General features: G+C 40.5%; 1 protein-coding gene across 2 annotated transcripts in view; it reads left to right on the top strand.

Annotated features, from left to right (window-relative positions):
* Positions 1–1,777: 1,777 nt before the first annotated feature.
* Positions 1,778–19,877, top strand: part of khdrbs2 (KH domain containing, RNA binding, signal transduction associated 2) — a 44,670-nt gene continuing 26,570 nt past the window's right edge. Inside the window, exons 1-3 of one of the 2 annotated variants that reach the window (XM_086122853.1) lie at positions 1,778–2,105; positions 9,981–10,108; positions 16,359–16,475. In XM_086122853.1, coding sequence (XP_085978979.1) covers positions 1,994–2,105; positions 9,981–10,108; positions 16,359–16,475 — 357 coding nt within the window. In that variant the 5' untranslated portion in view covers positions 1,778–1,993. The remainder of the gene's footprint in view (positions 2,106–9,980; positions 10,109–16,358; positions 16,476–19,877) is intronic. The other variant, XM_086122852.1, reaches the window with a different exon arrangement.

The raw sequence follows: 19,877 nt of genomic DNA, 5'->3' as shown, positions 1-19,877 counted from the left end.
GAAACATGATCAGTATGGGGGTTTCCATGAAAACCATAAAGTCCACCATAAAGTATGTACAGTATGTATACACACACACACTACATACTGTAAATGCATTGTTTACTGATATTTAAAATAGGCGAGGGGATGACGTGTAATTTTTTTAAATTATCATATGTATCCATTAAATTTCGTCTAATCAATTTACATCGTGTTTAATCATTATTTCCGTACGCAGTGGAGGCAGAATGATTTCACCACTCAATATGTAACAGCAGAGGGCGCAAGAAATGCAGGTTTCCTTCCCAAAGAGGCTGAAGAAGAAATCAAAAAAGTCCAGTTCACAATCAGATTTTATCATGAAGAATTGTCAGGAGTCGTATTTGTCTTTCATGTTATTATGAAAATAGTGTTAGGAAAAGTGTGACTTGAATGGATATGGACAAGGCCTCTGTTATGGATTTCTAGCATTCCCTATTGCAACTGTAGCTGGAAAAAAAAATATTAGCCACATCCCTGAAAATGTGTCTGATTTTGCACCCCTGGGAAAAGCGGGATTTTGTGCAATGTGTTATTCTGGCCAGGACTCCTGTTATGGGTTTGGACATTTTCCCGGCCTGTGTTTTCAAAAGAGGCCGTACCGTATATAAAATGGATTGGCGGGAGAGAATGGGGCTTTATGCCATTCCTGGCCCCTTTTTATAGTCTTAAAGCCTTTTTATTTTCGTCAAGAAATGTTTAACATGTTCAACCTTTCAGAGGAAAATAAATATAATAAAAACAGTCTGTTCAGAAAAACCCAAGGCCACGAAAAGGAGTTTCAAAACATGCAGTATTGTTTTTGACCACTTGAGGTCGACAAGAGTCCACCAAAATCAGTCATTCAGTGAGGGACCACAAACAATGGCACCTTGATTTACGAGTTTAATTCATTCCATGACCAAACTCGTAATTGTACTTGTATATTCAACGAATGCTTTTAATTAATAAACAGGCTGTACTGAATAAATTGAAAGTGAATGGAAATAAACAGTTTTATAAAGACTAAGTACGAGTACATGTTTTACTAAAACATAATTTACATCAAGCCGGTAAAACGGTTTTAACATGACGTTTCAATACTTCCAGCAAACTAGTAGTCGTCGTAAACAATCCCTCAACGCTTTGGATGGATTGAATGGTCATTTTAACTTTCTCTAAAGCTGTCATCCTTTGAATGTGTTGGGACATGAAAATAATAAGTTATGTGACGGATGGCTAAAGTGGTGGAAATTGATATGTACTGTAGTAAACATGGTCATTGCCATTTAGGACCTGCTAAATTAATTGCCTCTTCTGTTTCTTCTGTTGGCGGTTTGAAACCGACTTTCTATTATGACGGCGAAATGTGTCGAATGTCAGGCTAAACCTTATATTTTGCTAAATTAGTTAAAGACACCACAGCAAATGCGGTAACTGTGATTTAACCTTTGCGGCCAAACGTGTTTACAATAATTGCGTGAATGTCAAACCTTGAAAGTTTTACTTTCACCTGAGTAATCCACTTGATTTAATGATGACCACATGATTTTTGGGGGGAAACTATGAGAATTAATTAAACAATCTTTCTTTTCTTCTTTTTTCTTTTTTTTTCATTATACTACAGTACAGTACTTCATTTTTACTGTATGCATGTGGAAGGAGGAGTGGTGTGTTCGTCTGCAGCATCCCTTGTCCTAGCATGTGTCCAATCGTGTTCGCAGGGGCGGGGAGCAGCGTGCCGTGAGCACCCAGTATGAGCTTCTGGTGTGGAGCTGAAGAGGCGGAAAGGCAAGAGCCAGGGGTGGAAGAGATGGGCTCACTTGTGTGATTCACAAGTCTGCCTGCAAGCAAGCACACCGGATTCCTTGAAGGACGAAATAATCCTGGCTCTTTTTTTAAAAAGAAGGAATCTGCTCGTGTTTGAGTCTGCAGCTGCCAGCACCAGCAGCGAGGAGCTTCATATCGGACGCCTGCACGACCAGCTGTGTGCATGCAAATCTGCCCCGATAGAATGCATCAAAATAATTACTTACCTGAATTGGTAGCTGAGAAAAACACGCTGGAGCCTCAGTTTGGGCATGCTCTACGCCTGCTTGCAGAAGGTATGTCACTCCATAGACAGTAGGCCTACTCCTAACTATTTTATAATATGTGCACACATTTTAATGGTTATGCCCACTAAGTTAGAAAAGTTTATCATTATGTATTGCGAACCATCCAAAAACACAGACGACGAAACCTTAATTCGCCACAAAAAATGAATTGTAATTCTGCAAAAAGTTTGAGAAGTAATGATTTGACCTAAGTGAATGTGCTGTCATTTAAGTGGAAAAAAAGGTGACAACTTACAAATAAGGTTAACGTTCACCAAACATAGGCATTCGAATATTTTCTGGTTAAGATTAATACAAAAACGTCAAACCACCTATGACTTTCCCCCTATTAATTTCAAGTGTACACATAAATTATCATGTTCCTCTGTCTTGTCTATTGTGCAGACCAAAATGTGAGGCCAACTTTCAACAAGATCTTTTTCTGCATGCTGAGTAAAGTTATGTTTTCCACAAAGGACTAATTCCAACTTCACAGTGTAAAGACAGAGACAGGTGCTTTGCAGTGATTTACTCCAAGATAAACATGCAGACAAGTCATTCGGGATTCGTTAAAATACAAGTACTGTGTCACCTTTACAGCATGCCTATTCCTGCACAGAAAAACATAGGAATAACCTCAGCTGGTTCAACATAGGATGTACTGTATCTTATTTCTACAGTTGTGTTACCTTTAAAAAAATAAAGGGAAAAAAAAGGATTAAACACAGAGATAACCAGTCCGCCTTCATGGAGGACTGCATAAACGGGATAACATTTACTGGTGCGAAGCTAAAATACAGAGCATTTGGACAATTAAAAAATAATAAATCTGCACATTATTCATCAATTTTCAATAATAATTCTGGATTAATATGAGAAATGATGAGTTGTCAATTAATCAATCAATAATTGAAATGTTGATGTAATTATACTAATGCATTTTATGTCTGCAAATTGTTGTGCATTCATGTGTCGTGTCAAGGACACACAATAAATGCTCAACTCAAAGAGAAAGATGGCAGCTTAATGTCACCTGCAATCGTACTATCAAAAGGTAAACGTGTGTGTCCTTCACTGGGAAGCAGAGTGGAAGCATACGGTGTGTATGAGAACGTGTTGATGAAACACCTGACTGTCCCGCACTTCCCACTGTCATCCAGATCACAAAATAGGATCATCTGGCCTGCAGTATGCCAGGCAACATTCACAACAGGTACACTCAAATATCCACAGACATTATTGCTTATCATATGAAGACCAGCCATGGTGCGGCATAATCTACTTTGTAGCACAGGATCAAGATACAGAATATTTTATTCATTTTGTTGTATGGTACATGTGCAAAATGAATCGATAACTAATTGTTGATCAAATTAATCAATAATTACTTTGATAATAGATTCATCATTTTGACCTTGTTCAATTTAGAACTGTCCAACTCCTCAGAATTTCAGCCCCACAAGAGTAAATACTGTACTGTCAGATTTCTGAAAGGTGACTGACTATCTTTGTCTTCAGTCAGAGTAAGCCATTTGAACTTCATTTCGAAAAAAATGCTCTTTGGTCTTTTTTCTGACATGTTACGCACCAAGCCAGTAGGCTAAGTGAATCATAATCCATTTAAGTTTGTGAATTTCTGCACAGTCCCGCATTTGAATTAAGACATAGGAATGTAAACGGTTTTTTTTAAAAATCTGATTCATCGCTTAATTGACAAACTAATGTGTGCTGTGAGACCTAAAACAAAGCTTTACTCTGAATACTAATAGGATACTGATATTGTAACCTGCCTCTCCTGTTCACTCATTAGCCTGTCCATTCTATATTAGAAATACGTATTGGCAACTGTGACAGATCAAAACCAACTTGTAACGTGACCCATCAAAAGGACACAAAAGTCACATCCCGGAAAAGTGAAACTGTCCATTACATTTTCAGTATTAAGATGACAAGGTTATCAAAGTCGACTCACAATGAATGTTTGGCTCCATTATCCTTCACTTTCAAGGTCTGGAGCATTGCGAGCAATTCTAATGAGTGAATGAGCCAGAGAATGGAGATGGGCATAACTGTACCTCTTCGGGGGTTTGAATGGCTCATTAAATGCTGCGTCAATGTCAACGACAAAAGGGAGGCTAACATTTAAACATGTGAATGCTGCGGTCAGACTAAACGCAAGTTGAGATATTCTCGCGACACGATTACGGATAAAGTAGGCCTGTCACTACTGAATATTTTTAGAATAATGCAGTGTGCATTGTGTATGTGATGTATACAGAAATTGCACCCATAACTGACTGCGCCTATGAATACACAGTGCTGTATGGTTGTGAAAATACGGTAGATTAGTTCATCGATTGAAGGAAGGCTTCATCAATTTTGCATATGTGGTAGAAATTAATTAGTTTAGTTTTTGGAAAAATGCATAAGAGCTGAAAAAATACACCTCCGTGTTGATTTATTTTACTTTAATTGCAACATTTTCAACACATGGGTATGTCCATGTTGGGTCCAACGAGAAGTAACGTGTGCTGATGGACAATAGATAGACGCTGGACAACAAGGAGGACAAGATAAAAACCATGCCAGAATGCATAGCAATAATTTGCAAGGGGTGAAACAGAAACAGCAAACAAGATGCACACTGGCATGATAGTCCGCATTTTTTGCGTAAGTGTTCTTACGCAGGTTTTGTCGAGAACTCGGTGTGCACAAGGACAGGGACCCACGCGTGTGTTTGCGGCGAGCATTTCCGGGACAAGGAGTACTTTACAATTCGAGATGGGACACGCCACGCATGGGACATTAAAAATCAACACCGTGCCAAGTAATTTTACATAAGCAAGAGGTGGGAGATGAACTTAACTGCCCGAGGATGAGCTGCGTCCTGTCTGTAGTGAACACTAAGAAAACCAAGTGCAGTGTGAAAAAAGTCTTGACACACTTTCCCAGCCATCTCTACTATGCCCTTGTGCACTTCTGGTAGGATTTTGCCAGGATCCCCCTCAGCTCTTTCGTCACAGTCATCATAATGTCATCCACATCTTCAAAAAGTGCCGTCTTGATGTCCCCCTTGAGCTTGGGAAAGAGGAAAAATAATACCATAGAGGCAGGTGTTGGGGTTCCTCTAACACGGTGATGTTCTCACCCAGTGACTGTCAAATGCTGAGGTCTTTGTTTGATCAACTGTGTAGTCATGGCGAAGCAGCCACAAGTTGGCCTCCCACCACTCTGGAGTACACATTTCACAGATGTCTTGCTGGAACCATGTTAAAGCGGAGACCATCCGACTTTAAACTGAAAAATAACAGGCAAACTAATAAATGTCTGGACACTGGAGAGAAAACCTACTCATAAATAGAACCAGAACCAGAAATGAATTACGGCACGCAATGTCGTCTGTCAGCCAGGTGCAGTGATGTATCAAAAAGAAAACCAATTATTTATTTATTATATTGTCCTATTTTTGTTGTTTAATCAAACCATTGCTTCAAGTCTGTTGGAATAACCTGCAAAAGAAATGCTCCACAAAATTAATGAACTACATGCATAATTTGCAATCAGGTGTAAAATGAACACTTAAATAACATGTTGTATGGTATAAACCAGGCGTGTCAAAGTCATTTTTGTCGCGGGCCACATTGAAGTGACTGTTTTCCTTGGAGCACCGCTATGACTGTGAAAACATTTAAAGAAGTCAAGAATAATGGTTGAGTCAACGATTGTTGAAGTTACTGTAATGAGGGATTTGGTAACAAGAAAATGCTTCCAATATCTGTCTTATTTATTACATATGAGGAGTTGAAATTTTGGTTCAAATTTTAGCAATCATGGTAGAAGTTGACATGTCTAATTTGCTTTTGCGGGCCACATAAAATGATGTGGTGGGCCAGATCTGGTCCCCGGGCCTTGAGTTTGAAAGGTGTGGTATAAACTCTCAACATTTTTGCAGTAGCTCTCTATGACCACATTTTGACATGAGGACACACAATAAAAACAGCACAACAAATGGTACTGCGGCTCTTAAAAGACAAATTGGATTAGATGTGAAGCTGATAGCCTGTCAGATGACTGTCAAAAGTGAACCACTAACTCCTCACAATGTCTGAATGGCATGGCCAGTTGTGTCTCAGACTCGCAGGGCTCGATGTCTCGCCGCGCCTCGCGTCACATAGTCCGCCGTTAAAGAGCAGACAACGCATTAATCACCTGCATCGACAGATGGTCCATCGCTCGCTCATGAGCAGGAGAGCGGGAGACAGCTGTGTTCAGCATACGCGCGCACACACACACAAACACACACACACACTGATGGTATGCCTGGCCTCCTATTCTCATTGATGACTTGTAAAAATCAAAGCTCAATAAGAGCAGGGAGGTGAACCAATAAAGAATGGGTATGGTGTTCACCTCAAGTGGTGAACACTTGCCGCATTAATGAGCAAACCATACGTTATGTATGCCACGAGCACTGATCTGAGCATGTTTGCATTGCGTTTATTCATTAAAATAAATTGGCAAAGTGTTTTGCTGATCCTGCATATTTAACAAATGGCTGTATTATGACGGAGAGGTGGAAATGTGCCCCCAAGAGGGTTGTGCCTACTAATTAATCACAGTTTTGTATGCCTTAAAACTGTCAGTTGGGCTTTTGTAAACTTCTAGTCGTAAATATGACAAATTATTTGTTAGAAATAAAACAAAATAGCCCCATTGGGACATTTTTAACAACTTGTACGAACACCAATGTAGATAACTAAAGTCCCATTCGTATTGAATCAGATGATTTCATATTGAAAGCGTCTCTGACCAATTGAAAATGACTGAATTGCATTTCCCTGATTTGCTTGCTTTTTCACATCCCATTTGTATGCGCGGTAATTGGTTTTTACTCTCCTTTTAAAATGAGTTTTTTTTTTTAACGCAGAAGACAATTGACTTTGACTTGTCAATCATTACTTGATCACAGAGCAAACAGATCAATCAGTCACAAACAGAAACAGCAAGAGATGAAACACTCATATTGTCCAGGAACCGTCCTGCCCCGCATTTACACTCATCTGTCTGAAGCAGAAAAAGACTAAACGAATTGCTCTGTTCAGTCCATTCAACTAACAGATTGATGCTGTAAATCATAGCATGCCTTTGGCCTCTTTTTGTCTTTGATATGAACAAACAATCAGTTAATGCAGTTATATGATTTATTTATCTTTTCCTGCATTGTTGAGCCTTCATCATTGGCTTTAAAAAGAAAAAGTCAATAATTGCAGCAATAATTGAAATATTGTAACTCTCCACCAACCAGGAACTAGCCAACTGACAAAGGCTGGAACACAAAAAAAAAAAAAAAAAAAATCGAAGCCTTTAGTTCTCTTTATTTTCAATTTTGGGGTAATTTGTATTTACTTTCTCCCATTTCGTCATTCGCCCCACCCCAGATTAAAAATGGTAATATCCTCCTTTCCCCACAATCCTTTGTAAACCAAAAAGCACCTGCTAACATACCGAGAGACAAATTATCACAGTATGAAGGTTCTCTTTTATTATTTTTTCACAATTCAATGGTTCTATTTTCCTTCGTTTTGATGTCTGGGAAATGAAATTGGGCCTCCTTAGGTCATGCGTGGAGACTAAAACTGTGTACACACGGTGTGACTCCTCAATTGTAGAGGTAGACACATTTATCCCACAGTTGACCCTTTAAACCTTCCTTTTTTTCCCAAAATTCCTCTTCTCTGCGCAGCACTGCTGAAGCAGTTTTGGCCATTGCATCAGAGCGGATCAAGAGCACCAGAATAGTAACTCAGAGTTGAAATGATTCGTTTCCCCGCAATGAGATGTTTTTTTTTTTTTTTTTTATCCCGTGTGAGAGTTGAAAGCAGTGACCTTCAATTTACTTTCGTGTTCTTCTGATCCCTGCACTCACATTGCTCCCGCTCCCTTTTTTTTTTTTTTGTGGCAAAACCATGATGCATGTGCAACTGTTTTGCCACATTTGTTCACAGTAAGCCGATTTACCCCTCTTTCACACAAACACAATCTTCTTGTGGCAGGCTGCAGACCACAAGAGATGCACTGTTGTGGAACGTAAAAGTCCTCACTGTCTTTTTATTGCTACACACAAATGAGGTAAATAAATACAAGAAAAAAACCCCAAAACAAAATAGTATTTAAAAAAAATAAAAGTACAAAAGTACCAAAACAATTCAAAACTAATCTGAGTATCACCAATAGGGACCAAAAATAAGAGAATAACTTAACTTGATAGTGTGCCCTGACAGAATGCATTTTGAGTCTGCAATGAATTCAACAAGCCCACATTCACGATGCTAATGTCCTACTTATAGCAGGTTGACAGATTTTTTTTGAGTGCACAAAAAAAATATATATACTGTCCCAAGATTCTCCGCCCCCACCCCGCCCCAATTTTTCATGCAAATTGTGTATTGGAAGTTTATCCATGTTTTTAAATAATTTTTATTTTTATTTATTGTTTTTTTAAAAAAAATTTTTTCCAATATTCGCGGGCCGGCCCTGTCCCTATCGACTGTGTAAACAAACTGATTGATGTTGTCATCTTATTACCGATCGTAATGAAACCATTCATCTATTTTCTCTACCGCTTCATCCACATTAAGTTTGCAGCTGTGCACAAGTTTCTCACGGATGACTTTGGGCGATACACCCTGGACTGGTCGCAAGCCACGATAAAAAATAATGTTTAAAAATGAATCCACAACCTAATGTGAAAACATTTAAACAAAAGCAGACCTCTACGCACACCCAATCAGTCAAATCTTACTGTATTTGTATGATGCAGCGCAATCATACACCAGTGTAAACTACCCCCAATGTAATAAACATTCATACTTCGGAAATAACAATCAGACCAAAGACAGACATTTAATATCGGTTTTACCTAATAAAATGGACATTATGTCAAAAATTCTCCAACCCAGAATAATTTTAACATTTTTTTGTCAGCAATATTGACATACTACTGTACATGTACAGATGACCGCCGCATATTTGTGGTTATGCATTTTTTATGGAACCTCTTACCCGTTATTTGTGGAGACCTCAGTTCCCCCCTGCCCCCCAGATTTTTTTTTCTAGGTAGCATCAATCATTCCAGGCTTTTCGCAATTCCTGACCGGTCTCGGCTCTTATCCCCTGTGATTAGTCGGGGTCCACTATATATTGCTGAAGTTGGAGGGCCTCTCTAATCTGTTTAGTTCCACTCCCGTAAGAGTACGTCAAATAGGTGTGTGACAAGGATCCAAAGGAACAATCGTGCCTTGGCAAAATGCCTGCATTTCATTTTCGAACTTGCTGTTCATCTCATTTCTGGATCTCCCACAAGCATCTTAATGTTGCAGCTCTTCAGAGTCCTTTGACAGCTGGAGCTCGACTGCATTTAAAGGCTCTCTCCAGGAAGTCATTACTGGGAATGTTTCGAGCCATTTTTTTGCCATGCTGATTCAGTCTGCTGCACCTCTGATCAATTTCCCATCCAACTTGGACATGTCAGATGACTGTTGGCCCAATTTGTGCAAGATTTCCCACTCATGTAAATGATACAGAGACAGTGCGCATTGATCGAAATCAATTATCTGCAAATATGATCTTAATTTGAGAGCTCATCAACCTAATTTGCACCACTCCAAACAACTGCTCTCTAATGACATTCAGCAGCAGGCTAAACTTGTGTCATAATGTGCTCTTACTTACAGCTGTGTGAGGCTACGCACAGTTACAGTACATTTCTCCCAAAGTGTCCCCAGAGTCAGATTTTATTGTTGTTGTTGTTACTATTTGCCATCACCCTGCCACCGGACTGATGCACAGTATAACTAATAATCCCCTTTGTCTTCTTCGCTGCAGAAATTGAAAAGCATGAAGGTGATGAACTGCAACAAGATGGCATAATGAAGAAATACCTTGACATTATCAGCAATAAAAATATTAAGCTTGCTGAAAGAGTTCTCATCCCTGTGCAACAGTATCCAAAGGTAAGACGCAACTGCTCCGTATATCTGTCAATATCATATCTACAGCGAGTCCACTCTTTCAATTCGCAAAGTCAAGACATTTACCTTAACCCTTTCAGGGACAGCGCTTACTACAGTGGACAGCTTATCATGTTATCAGGTTACAGGGTGCATGACAGGGTTAAAGTAGCACGTCTCAAAATCATTGTGATGATAAACAGTACTAGCTGGTACTCAGGAGTATAACATGTCCGTTGTTCCCGTGGCAATTCTTGATGCCGTCCTTCCGGGACCTATGGGAATTGTTTTACACTGTACTTGTGTTGGCCAAGTACTTGAGCCCAGTAAGCTCACATCCATACATTAATTAACTTTGAGTTTCAGGATCTCCGCTCTGTTTCTCAGTTTTAAATCATGAAATCTCAGAATACCTTCTACTTCCCATTTCCATTCAATTTATCGTGAATTCTCGGCAAAGGCAATGTTGATAAAATTAAAGAGAGAAAGAGACATAACTGAGGGAGCAAACTTTTGAAAACTCCAGTACAACTTTTTTTTTTTTTTTTTTTTTTAAAGGTTACTCTGTCGCAGACTAATTTCCACGTGGAGACGACACATTATTGAAGAATTAAGTGCTGCGTGCTTTCCTTACAATGCCGCTTAATTGCATTCATCTAGTGATGTCCTGTAGCTCCAGTAGGTAAATCGGTTCTTGATTAGATAGTTAATGAAAGCACAGCAGAGCCTGCAAATAACAAGAGCTATGAATTTTTTATAGAATCAATGAAAATACAAGAAGCACAGATTAATAACTTGATGACCACATTCAAAAAAATTAATGCACAGCCCCTGATCAGCTATAAGGCTGCATAAGGGACTTTTTAAAGTCAAAGCAGCATACATACGGAGCTACTCAAATACAAAACCAAAATTGCCGCAAAGACATTTATCGAGGTCAGACAGGCCAGCAATGGCAACAGCAGCCATGTAAAACATTAGCAGCAGATTATTACAAATGTAAAAGGAAGCCAGACACTTTCCTGTGGATGTCAGTGTTATCTGACCAGTCTAGTGTGTCATTGAGCTGCAGCCCCAAATTTGAATGTCCAGACCAGAGGTACTCAAATACAAATCCTTCAGTGCCACCGACAGTGTTACATGTGCAGCCGCCCATCCTGACTGACCGTGGTCTCTTTGAGAGGCATAGTTCATCAAACAGGAGATGAGGCATATGTCCATTGTCAGGTTCTTGAGCTAGTTCTGTACTGTCAAAAATAATGTTGAGTGAACTCAAAATTTCAAGGCAACAAACAATTCAACTAAATATGTTAAGCTTTGCTGTTGTGAAAATTAGCACTCCAGCAGTTCACAACAAAGAACTGTTGTCTGTTGTCATGGTTGCCAAAGCTCAAGATAAAGGTAAATGAATAAATAAATAAAAGTCAGCTAATTATTTTGTAGCAAAGAACTTCTTTGCTTTGTTATATTAAGCACTAACGTTGTTGCCATTAATGTGAATAAGTTATATTCAAAAGTTGTTCCAATTTAAATTACTGTTTTACCGCAAAAAAAAAAAAAGCCCAAAAACCCCCTTTGAATTTTTCCCAGGCACAGACTGTGCAGATGCATGCTGTGTATATATTTTTGAGGTGTTCCTTCTCCAATGAGTCTCCCACTGAGAGGCATACAGCTAATTGGCTTTTTTTTCTTTTCACACTCTCGGCTCACTTTTGTCATTGCTGCTGATTGCTCGGGCGTTCAATAACGTCCTGCCTTGGTGGCAGAGCAGAAGAGAAATTCACAAGACATCATAAATCTCTTCTGTCAAGTTTTGGACGTGCCGCAGTGCCCGTTCTTGCTTACAGCAGCCCTCCTGCCTGAGCGTAATTAAATGTAAATTAATTACATTATTGCTTGGGAAAACTCTTCACATAGTTTCTGATCTGCTGAATTGGTGCATGGAAGATGAATGTCAGCCTGCAGTAAAATAACCTCGACTAATCCCTGCATTTAGTCTTGGCTCTCCGAGCATATGAGCCTATCATGCAGGATGCTTCGTTGTTGCATCCCGAGACGCCTGAATGAAGCCATGCCATTGTTGACGGTTCCGCCTGTGCCTTTCTTGCTTTCCAAATGTGTGTTGTGGACAAGGTCTGCTCAGAATGCTGGCATACCGGGCGAAATTCATCTTCATGAAAGTTATTTGGTGCTTAAAAAGTTCATTTGCTAAGAAAATATGCACCATCTGTGTTAGAGGTTGGCGGTGTCTGCCTCCATCATGTTCATAAACGAACAGTTCAGCAAGGGAATGGTCATTGAGGATACGTTTTGTATTCTTGGTCCCCATGCCTGTCTCGACACAGGGTATTTTTTGCTAATTAAGAAGAATGTTGTGTGATTAAAACTAAGATCAGAATGAAAGTATAAATATTCATTCATTCATATTCCGAACCGCTTTATCCTCACTAGGGTCGCGGGGGGTACTGGAGCCTATCCCAGCTGTCTCCGGGCAATAGGTGGGGGACACCCTGAACCGGTTGCCAGCAAATCGCAGGGCACACAGAGAGGAACAACCATTCACGCTCACACTCACACCTAGGGACAATTTGGAGTGTTCAATCAGCCTGCCATGCATGTTTTTGGAATGTGGGAGGAAACCGGAGTACCCAGAGAAAACCCACGCAGGCACAGGGAGAACATGCAAACTCCACACAGGGAGGCCGGAGCTGGAATTGAACTTACCTCTGCACTGTGAAGTCCACGTGCTAACCACTCGGGCCGCCCAAGTATAAATAGGAAAAATGTAATTATTTTCGCGTCCGTCCATGAAGTTGATGAATAATTTAGATTATTTTTATTTTTCATCCATCCATTTTCCGATTCGCTTTATCCTCACAAGGTTCGCGGGGTGTGCTGGAGCCTATGAGTGTTTTGTGGACCTCTTGATGTAAAATGGGATAGATTAGATGTGATGTTAGTTTTACAGCAGGTCGAGATCAGGACATGTATGGCTCACTTAGTTTCCTCAACCTACCTTTTGGGATGTGAAGTATACGCACTTTGGTAGCTTTTTAACTTGTACGTTTTCCTTACAATAAACCTTCGTAAAATGATTCGAATTCACCCGGTGCCATTTAAGATTGAGACAGCATGTGCATACTTTTGAATGCAGTTTTTTTTTTGTTTCACCTCAACAAGCTAGTTTGCATATAGCATGACAGGCCCTGCTCGTCTATGTACAGCCCATAACAACGATATGTCCTTGTGAATAGCACCATTTCGAGTACATCCATCCTGTGTTATTGTGACCTTTAGATAGTGCTCTGCTCAGTTCATTTCATAGCGGCATTCCATTACTGTCTATCCCAAAGAAACATTTCTTTATGGAAAGGTGTTTTGCTTTGATAAGTGAAACAGCATGCATGCTGTGAATTAAACATGAGCATGTGTGACATAGTGTAGTGAAATGTTGATGCCGGCACTGCGTTGCAAAATGCGCCTCAAAAAAACAATGCTGATTTTTGGTAGATTGTCCAGGAGATTCTCATTCCACATTTTAAAAATTATAATTATTATCATTAGCCCGTCGACCTCACAGTGCGCAGGTTGTGGGTTCGATCCCAGCTCTGGCTTTCCTGTATGGAATTTGCATGTTCTCCCCGGGCCTGCGTGGGTTTTCTCCGGGTACTCCGGCTTCCTCTCACATTCCAAAAACATGCATGGCAGGCTGATTGAACACTCCAAATTGTTCCTAGGTGTGAGTGTGGGCCCGGATGATTGTTTGCCTCTGTGTGCCCTGCGATTGGCTGATAACCGGTTCAGGGTATCCCCCGCCTACTGCCTGAAGACGGCTGGGATAGCCTCCGGCATCCCCCCCCCCCCCCCCCGCGACCCTTGTGAGGACAAAGCATATCAGAAAATGGATGGATGGATAATTATTACCATTGTGCTTGCAGACCCAGTCGCTATCCAATGTCACCAATCAAAACAATACATGCATTATAATCTTAGCAAACGTGTTCATACTCTTGTAGTATTGAATTATGGAGGTGTAGTTCCTCCACAATTGTAGAATCCCTTGCATCCTTCCCTCTAATATACACATAACTATCAGAGTTGGTACAGCAGGGGGCACATTGGATCATTTCAAAGCTCATTTAACAGCGGTACCTGCCCCCTCTTCAAAGCATAAATTGCCCGCCACGGAGGTGCAGAATGGCTCCAGACATTAACTTAATGAAAACAGGCCATTCTCTTTCTCATGCCCAGCAAGTGTGTTCCCACCGTAGCAGCTATGACCATCTGCTGTCCAGCTCCCTGCCAACTTAGGCAAAGTCCTGTCAAAGCGGCCCCTGTGAGGAGAGGCGTCCAAAAGGTGCCTTAATTACGCAGATCAGAGGACAAGCGAGGACAGCAGGGATGCTTTTATTTTCTTGAGAATGGTTCCGTCTTGGTACTAACATGGCGCACAGCGGAGATGTTAATGTTGACCAAATCGGCTGAGTGTGCACTTGCCTTAGTTGAGTCACAGCAGCCCCGCAGCTGGCTCTGGAGTTATTGGCAGCGGGAGAAGGTTGCTTTGTGTGAAGGTTAATATCATCTGGGTTAGGCTTGTGAAGTGGTGGTGGGGTGACGAAGACCACCTGTTCAGTTCTCAAGGTGGTCTCTTCACAATAAGAACAGACATTTGAAAATCAATTCCCGTGGTGCTATGTAGTCTACACGCATATCAGGAAAAATACAATACAGTGGATGTGCTAAAGCTATATCCAATTCATACCACACATTGTTTTCTTACTTTAATTTGCCTTTTGTACGGACTTGTGCCGGTTCTTTGGTCTTTATCCAGAGGTTCTTCTACTCAAACGGCAGTTAAATGAGTTGGGAGCTCATTTGAGTAGAAGCACCTCTGTCTTTGTCAGATTTCTCCCCTCCCTTTTACGTGCTAGTAGACAGACAGATATTCGTATACTAAGATGTAAATTGGATGAGACGCTGCAATTTGTATTCAGGAGGAGAGGAATGGTTTAAAGTTGATAGAAACAAAGGATGACTCTATTGAGGTTTTTGTAGAAGATTTAGACCTAAGTGCACTCGCCAAATGCGATACCACTCCACTAGGATTAGAGGAAATTGTTTTGGGTTTTTTTGTTGGCATTGCCCTGCTACCTAACAAACCAACAAGCTCCCTATTCTCTTTAATCTTCGACTAAGTGACATTCAGACATCAAAAACATCGCTATAACATGCACGAATGCATGTTTTATACAATCAATTCAGTCATTGCTGCAACTGCAATGTGTGCAATTCTAAAGGTGCTATCTCACGGAGCTTCTTAGGCTTGCGAATGTTTGCAAACATAGCGGATGAAGGAGACATTTTATTAACAAACGCTGACATTAAAAACAGCATTTGCCACCACGTTTTGGCAGCTCAGTGAAATATCACCGTAACAAATAATTTCATCATAGTGCCCTCTGCTGACTCCTTGTCCCACTTGTGTGTGTGTGTATATATGTATATATATATAATTCAATTTTAAGCATTTGTGTTTCAACTCACGTCCCCCTCGAATGAGAATACATTTATCTGCAGCAGGCCAGAAGTGAGCATTTCAGCCTTCTGATGTAAAGAAAATGCTTATCTGCTCAAACAACCGAGACATTATTGCCCATATGAACACCTATAGGCTGGTGCAGAGTGCGAGGGAAATGATAGTCAGAGCCCGGGGCTTGAATCTGATCGTTTGTCATCTGAATACTATAGCTTAATTTCCACTGGGAGGAAACTCATTATGTCTGACTGTATCTCAACACTGACCTCCAAAACAGTCTCAGGGATGTTATTGGTTTCATCCCATGTTTCCCCATATTTTTCCTCTCACCGAACGCTACAGATGATCCTCAAACCAATAAGATACACGACCAGCGAGGGCAGAGTTCAAGCCAAAGATAGGTGGCATGATGTTCTGCTGAACCCGTGGAATGAGGGTCCCATTCACCTTTCATTCGCTACAGAAAAAGCACAATTATATTGATTTATTACAGGCTACATTACACGATATTTGCCCACGTGGCGGGCGGTGAAAGGAATCTGAGATTATATTGATTAAAAAAAGACTAATGGCCAGTAAACACCTTTTGCGGTTTACCTTTCCCCCCCCCCCCAAACGGATCACATTTAATTTCCTCAAGTGTAAATTATTGGTTCATGTTACAATTTAGATGTTTCTACTTGTGACTTCTTGCTTTTCCTCTCCCTTTTGCTGCAGTTTAATTTTGTTGGAAAGCTACTGGGGCCTCGGGGAAATTCCATGAAAAGGCTACAAGAGGAAACAGGAGTCAAGATGTCCATCCTCGGAAAAGGGTCCATGAGGGATAAAGCAAAGGTAATATAAATCGATTTTGTGTTGAAATATGGTCTTATGGGTTGTTTGGGATGTGAAATAAATATAAATATTCATAGCAACTTGAAAATAACATCCAAGCACACGCAGAGATGAACAGCTTTCAGTTGTCAAACATAAGTAGGGGAGGATATGAATAATTTAAAAGCATATTGTGTAATTGTTATGTGTGAGTGCAACATAATGAAGCACTTTGCTCCAGTCATTTGTCGTGCTGACATGTCATCCCCTGGAGCTAAACTTAGCCCGGGCGTGCGCGCATTCAGTCTGCCGTCATAACAGTGCCACTTCCATCAATGTCGTCCTGTAGAATTTTGTTTCTCTTTATACTGGCGACGTTTCTTACTCACAATCCGAAAAGCGCTGGAGCCCCATCACAGGATACATCAAGTTTCTTGCTGATGTCATCATAACTTTTTTTTATTGGCTTTAATGACTTTGGATTGATCAGAAGTGATGTCAGTTTACATTCTTGTGAGGGCGAGTTAGTTATTTAAAAGAAATCAGGGGTTGTGGTTTTGATGTCAGTGCACTTCGGAAAATGCAAAGTCAATTCATTGATTAATTACAATTCCTTGAAATGTTATTGTCATTGGGATTGGAGAATCTCTCTTTGCTTTTTGTTCTGACTTTTTGTTTCATAATGCTGTTGATTATTGAGCTGTATTGCACTCAGTTTTCCTTCCTACGACTAATCGTTTAATTACACACAGTTGACAGAATTCTTAACAGGCAATTTATTTTCAATGTATCAATTTTTATGTGTGTTCATAATTTTTCCAACAATCTTGAAGCAATGAAATGTGTGCTCATATTTCTGTATCAGACAAAGTTGGCTGGTCTGCGTTTTCTGTCCTTCATTTTCAATTGACCATACAGTATACAGTATAGGTTTAGTGTGGCACTGTCGTCTGGTCTTTGTTCTGCTTTGTATGTATTTAATATGTACGTGGTAAGAGAATTCCGTAGTTGGGATTTAATTGCATCCCAGTGGGGTATACATTGGAATCATAAATGTCCAACCATTGCGTCCACTGATGAATAGTACAGTGAAACAATGCATATTGGTGCTTTGTCATTTACATATTCCAAAATTTTGGGGGGGGCCTGCTTTGCCACCATCTTGATGCTCAGAAACTGTTAAAGTTAGTTGTGGAGTTTCATTTCTAAAATAGTGCTTTGCTGCCACTTATTTGTCATGATGTTGTTAAGGTTTGCATTCGGTTTTATGTTATTTCTTATTTTCATGTGGTTCATGTCTTTTTCTGTCCGTTTGGTGTTTTTGGGAAATACACTCCGTGCACGCACTGCTTCACCCTGACCGTTGCTCAAATCTGCTGTTCGGTTTTTCAGAGCGCACCAAAAACTGAGTGCCGTTGCATGCACTAGGTGTTTCGACTGGGGACACCATGCGCCTGTGAAGTCATGCAGTAGAGATGGAAGCAACCCGAGCACGGGCTGCTTATTGGCTGATTGGATGTCGATCCAGCCTGTTTTAGATGTCAAATGTCACATTCAAGTGATCAAGCTCATACGGACACTCTGAGAGGGTTGATAAACATCCTGAATTTGAATCAGGTGTGTTTGAAGCATTTAAAACCGTCTGGATAAGGGCTCTCGCAACCCAGAATTAGAACATGGGTCGCATTAGGAAATAAAGAGGAGCCTCTCCGAACACGCACACTCTCAGAATAACGCACCGATATCAGAGTGAATTTCTGAACGTGTCCCTTGTTTCCCCCTGTGCTTGTCAACCAATCCCTTGTGTCTTCCAGTCAGCTCCCTCAGCCACTTGTCTTGTCCAGGTGTTCCTCCTTGTCATGTCATTTAGTTCCCTGCCTCCTTGCTGTCTTGGTTGGCTCATTTGTTCTTGCTCTGGATCGTAGTCACTGTCAGGTATCTAGTCTTCATGTCTTGTTGAGTTTGGTGTTTTTGTTTTTTTCATTACTTTGGCTCAGGTTTGCTTGGACTTGATTTAATTTACACTACACAGTTTGTCATAAACATCAGAATTCCCAGTGGGCTACACTGCGATCCGTTGTGTATGACCACACATTTATCCATCTTTCAAAATATTACCAAATATGCCCAAATAGCAGAATATTAAATTTAACCTTGAGTTAAAAGGTAAGCGATTTCAAGAACACCCAACCTCAGTCTTCTTCAAATGCACAGTTTTGTCTGAGCCCTATCAATTTTTTTTTACAATGCCGTGTTCAAAGTTCTTTGTCAAACCTTGAAACAAAGACATCTGTTTTATCATAGTGGCCTTGGCAGAGAAGTCTTAGTTTGTCAAGGACATTTTTTTTTTTTTTTTTTGAAGGACTGGACTACAAAAAAGTAAACAAATGTAAGGGCTTTGTCGGGACTGATTGAAATGAAATTGTTAGGTCTTCAGTCCCTGTGGAGTTAGCCACAGGCCTTGAACAATCTTTGGTTTCAATTAACGGTACCTAACCTCCTGAGTTAATTGACCAGTAACGTGTTAAATCATTGAAGAGTCTCGCTGAGAATTTCGATTTATGACACTATGTAGCAAAGGAAAAGATAATATACCTGTGCCATGGTTCTGGTACCAAAGACAAGCAGAATGACTGTGTTTGTGTCTTCAATGTGCCAGTGTGTGTGTGTGTGTGTCTGTGTGTTGATGATATTGATTTTGTCGACACTCTGACATCCTTTTTGGGAGAATCTGACAAATAAACTTTTTGTCGGAAAGGCTGGCATGAAGGCAAAGTCAGTGTGGTGTGCTTTTCTCAACCATCTCATTCAGCTGTGACCCACTTGGGTACATCAGCTCGGCAATGGGGTGACAGCTCATCTTGGAGGGCGCATCAATATTGCACTTTGTGTTCATGGATCAAGCAGATTAACACGGCGCTCAGTCAAAGAAAGACCACATTTCATTTCTTCAACTCGTAGTGAGAAATGTAATACTGATTTACCAATCGCTGGCAGTGTCACTGTTGATGAGGCAATTGTTACATTGTCAAACACAAATTAACCAATCTGATGTCGCATATTCCCATCAAAACCATACTGATCTAGAAAGGCAGAAATGGTCTTGAACCCTTTCATGCACCCTGTAACCTGATAACATGATAAGCTGTCCACTGTAGTAACCGCTGGCCCCGAAAGGGTTAAATTGTCCGTAGATGTGAATGGTTGTTTGCCTATTTTTGCCCTGCGATTGGCTGTCAACCAGTTCAGGTCCTACTCTGTCTCTCAACCTAAATCAGCTGGAGGAGGTTGTAGCTCACCAATGACCCGAGTGAGGATAAGCAGTACAGACGAAAAATGGTTGGATAGTAAACAAGTAACCATCACCATATGATGCATAGTAGTCCCTTTTTTGGGGGGTTGGGGCAGAGCAGTCCTTTACTA

This window comes from Hippocampus guttulatus, chromosome 10 (genome assembly GCF_054856545.1).
Source record: "Hippocampus guttulatus isolate MCC_2025c chromosome 10, RoL_Hgut_1.0, whole genome shotgun sequence".
NCBI lineage: Eukaryota > Metazoa > Chordata > Actinopteri > Syngnathiformes > Syngnathidae > Hippocampus > Hippocampus guttulatus.
This window is presented reverse-complemented; position numbering and strand designations above follow the sequence as displayed.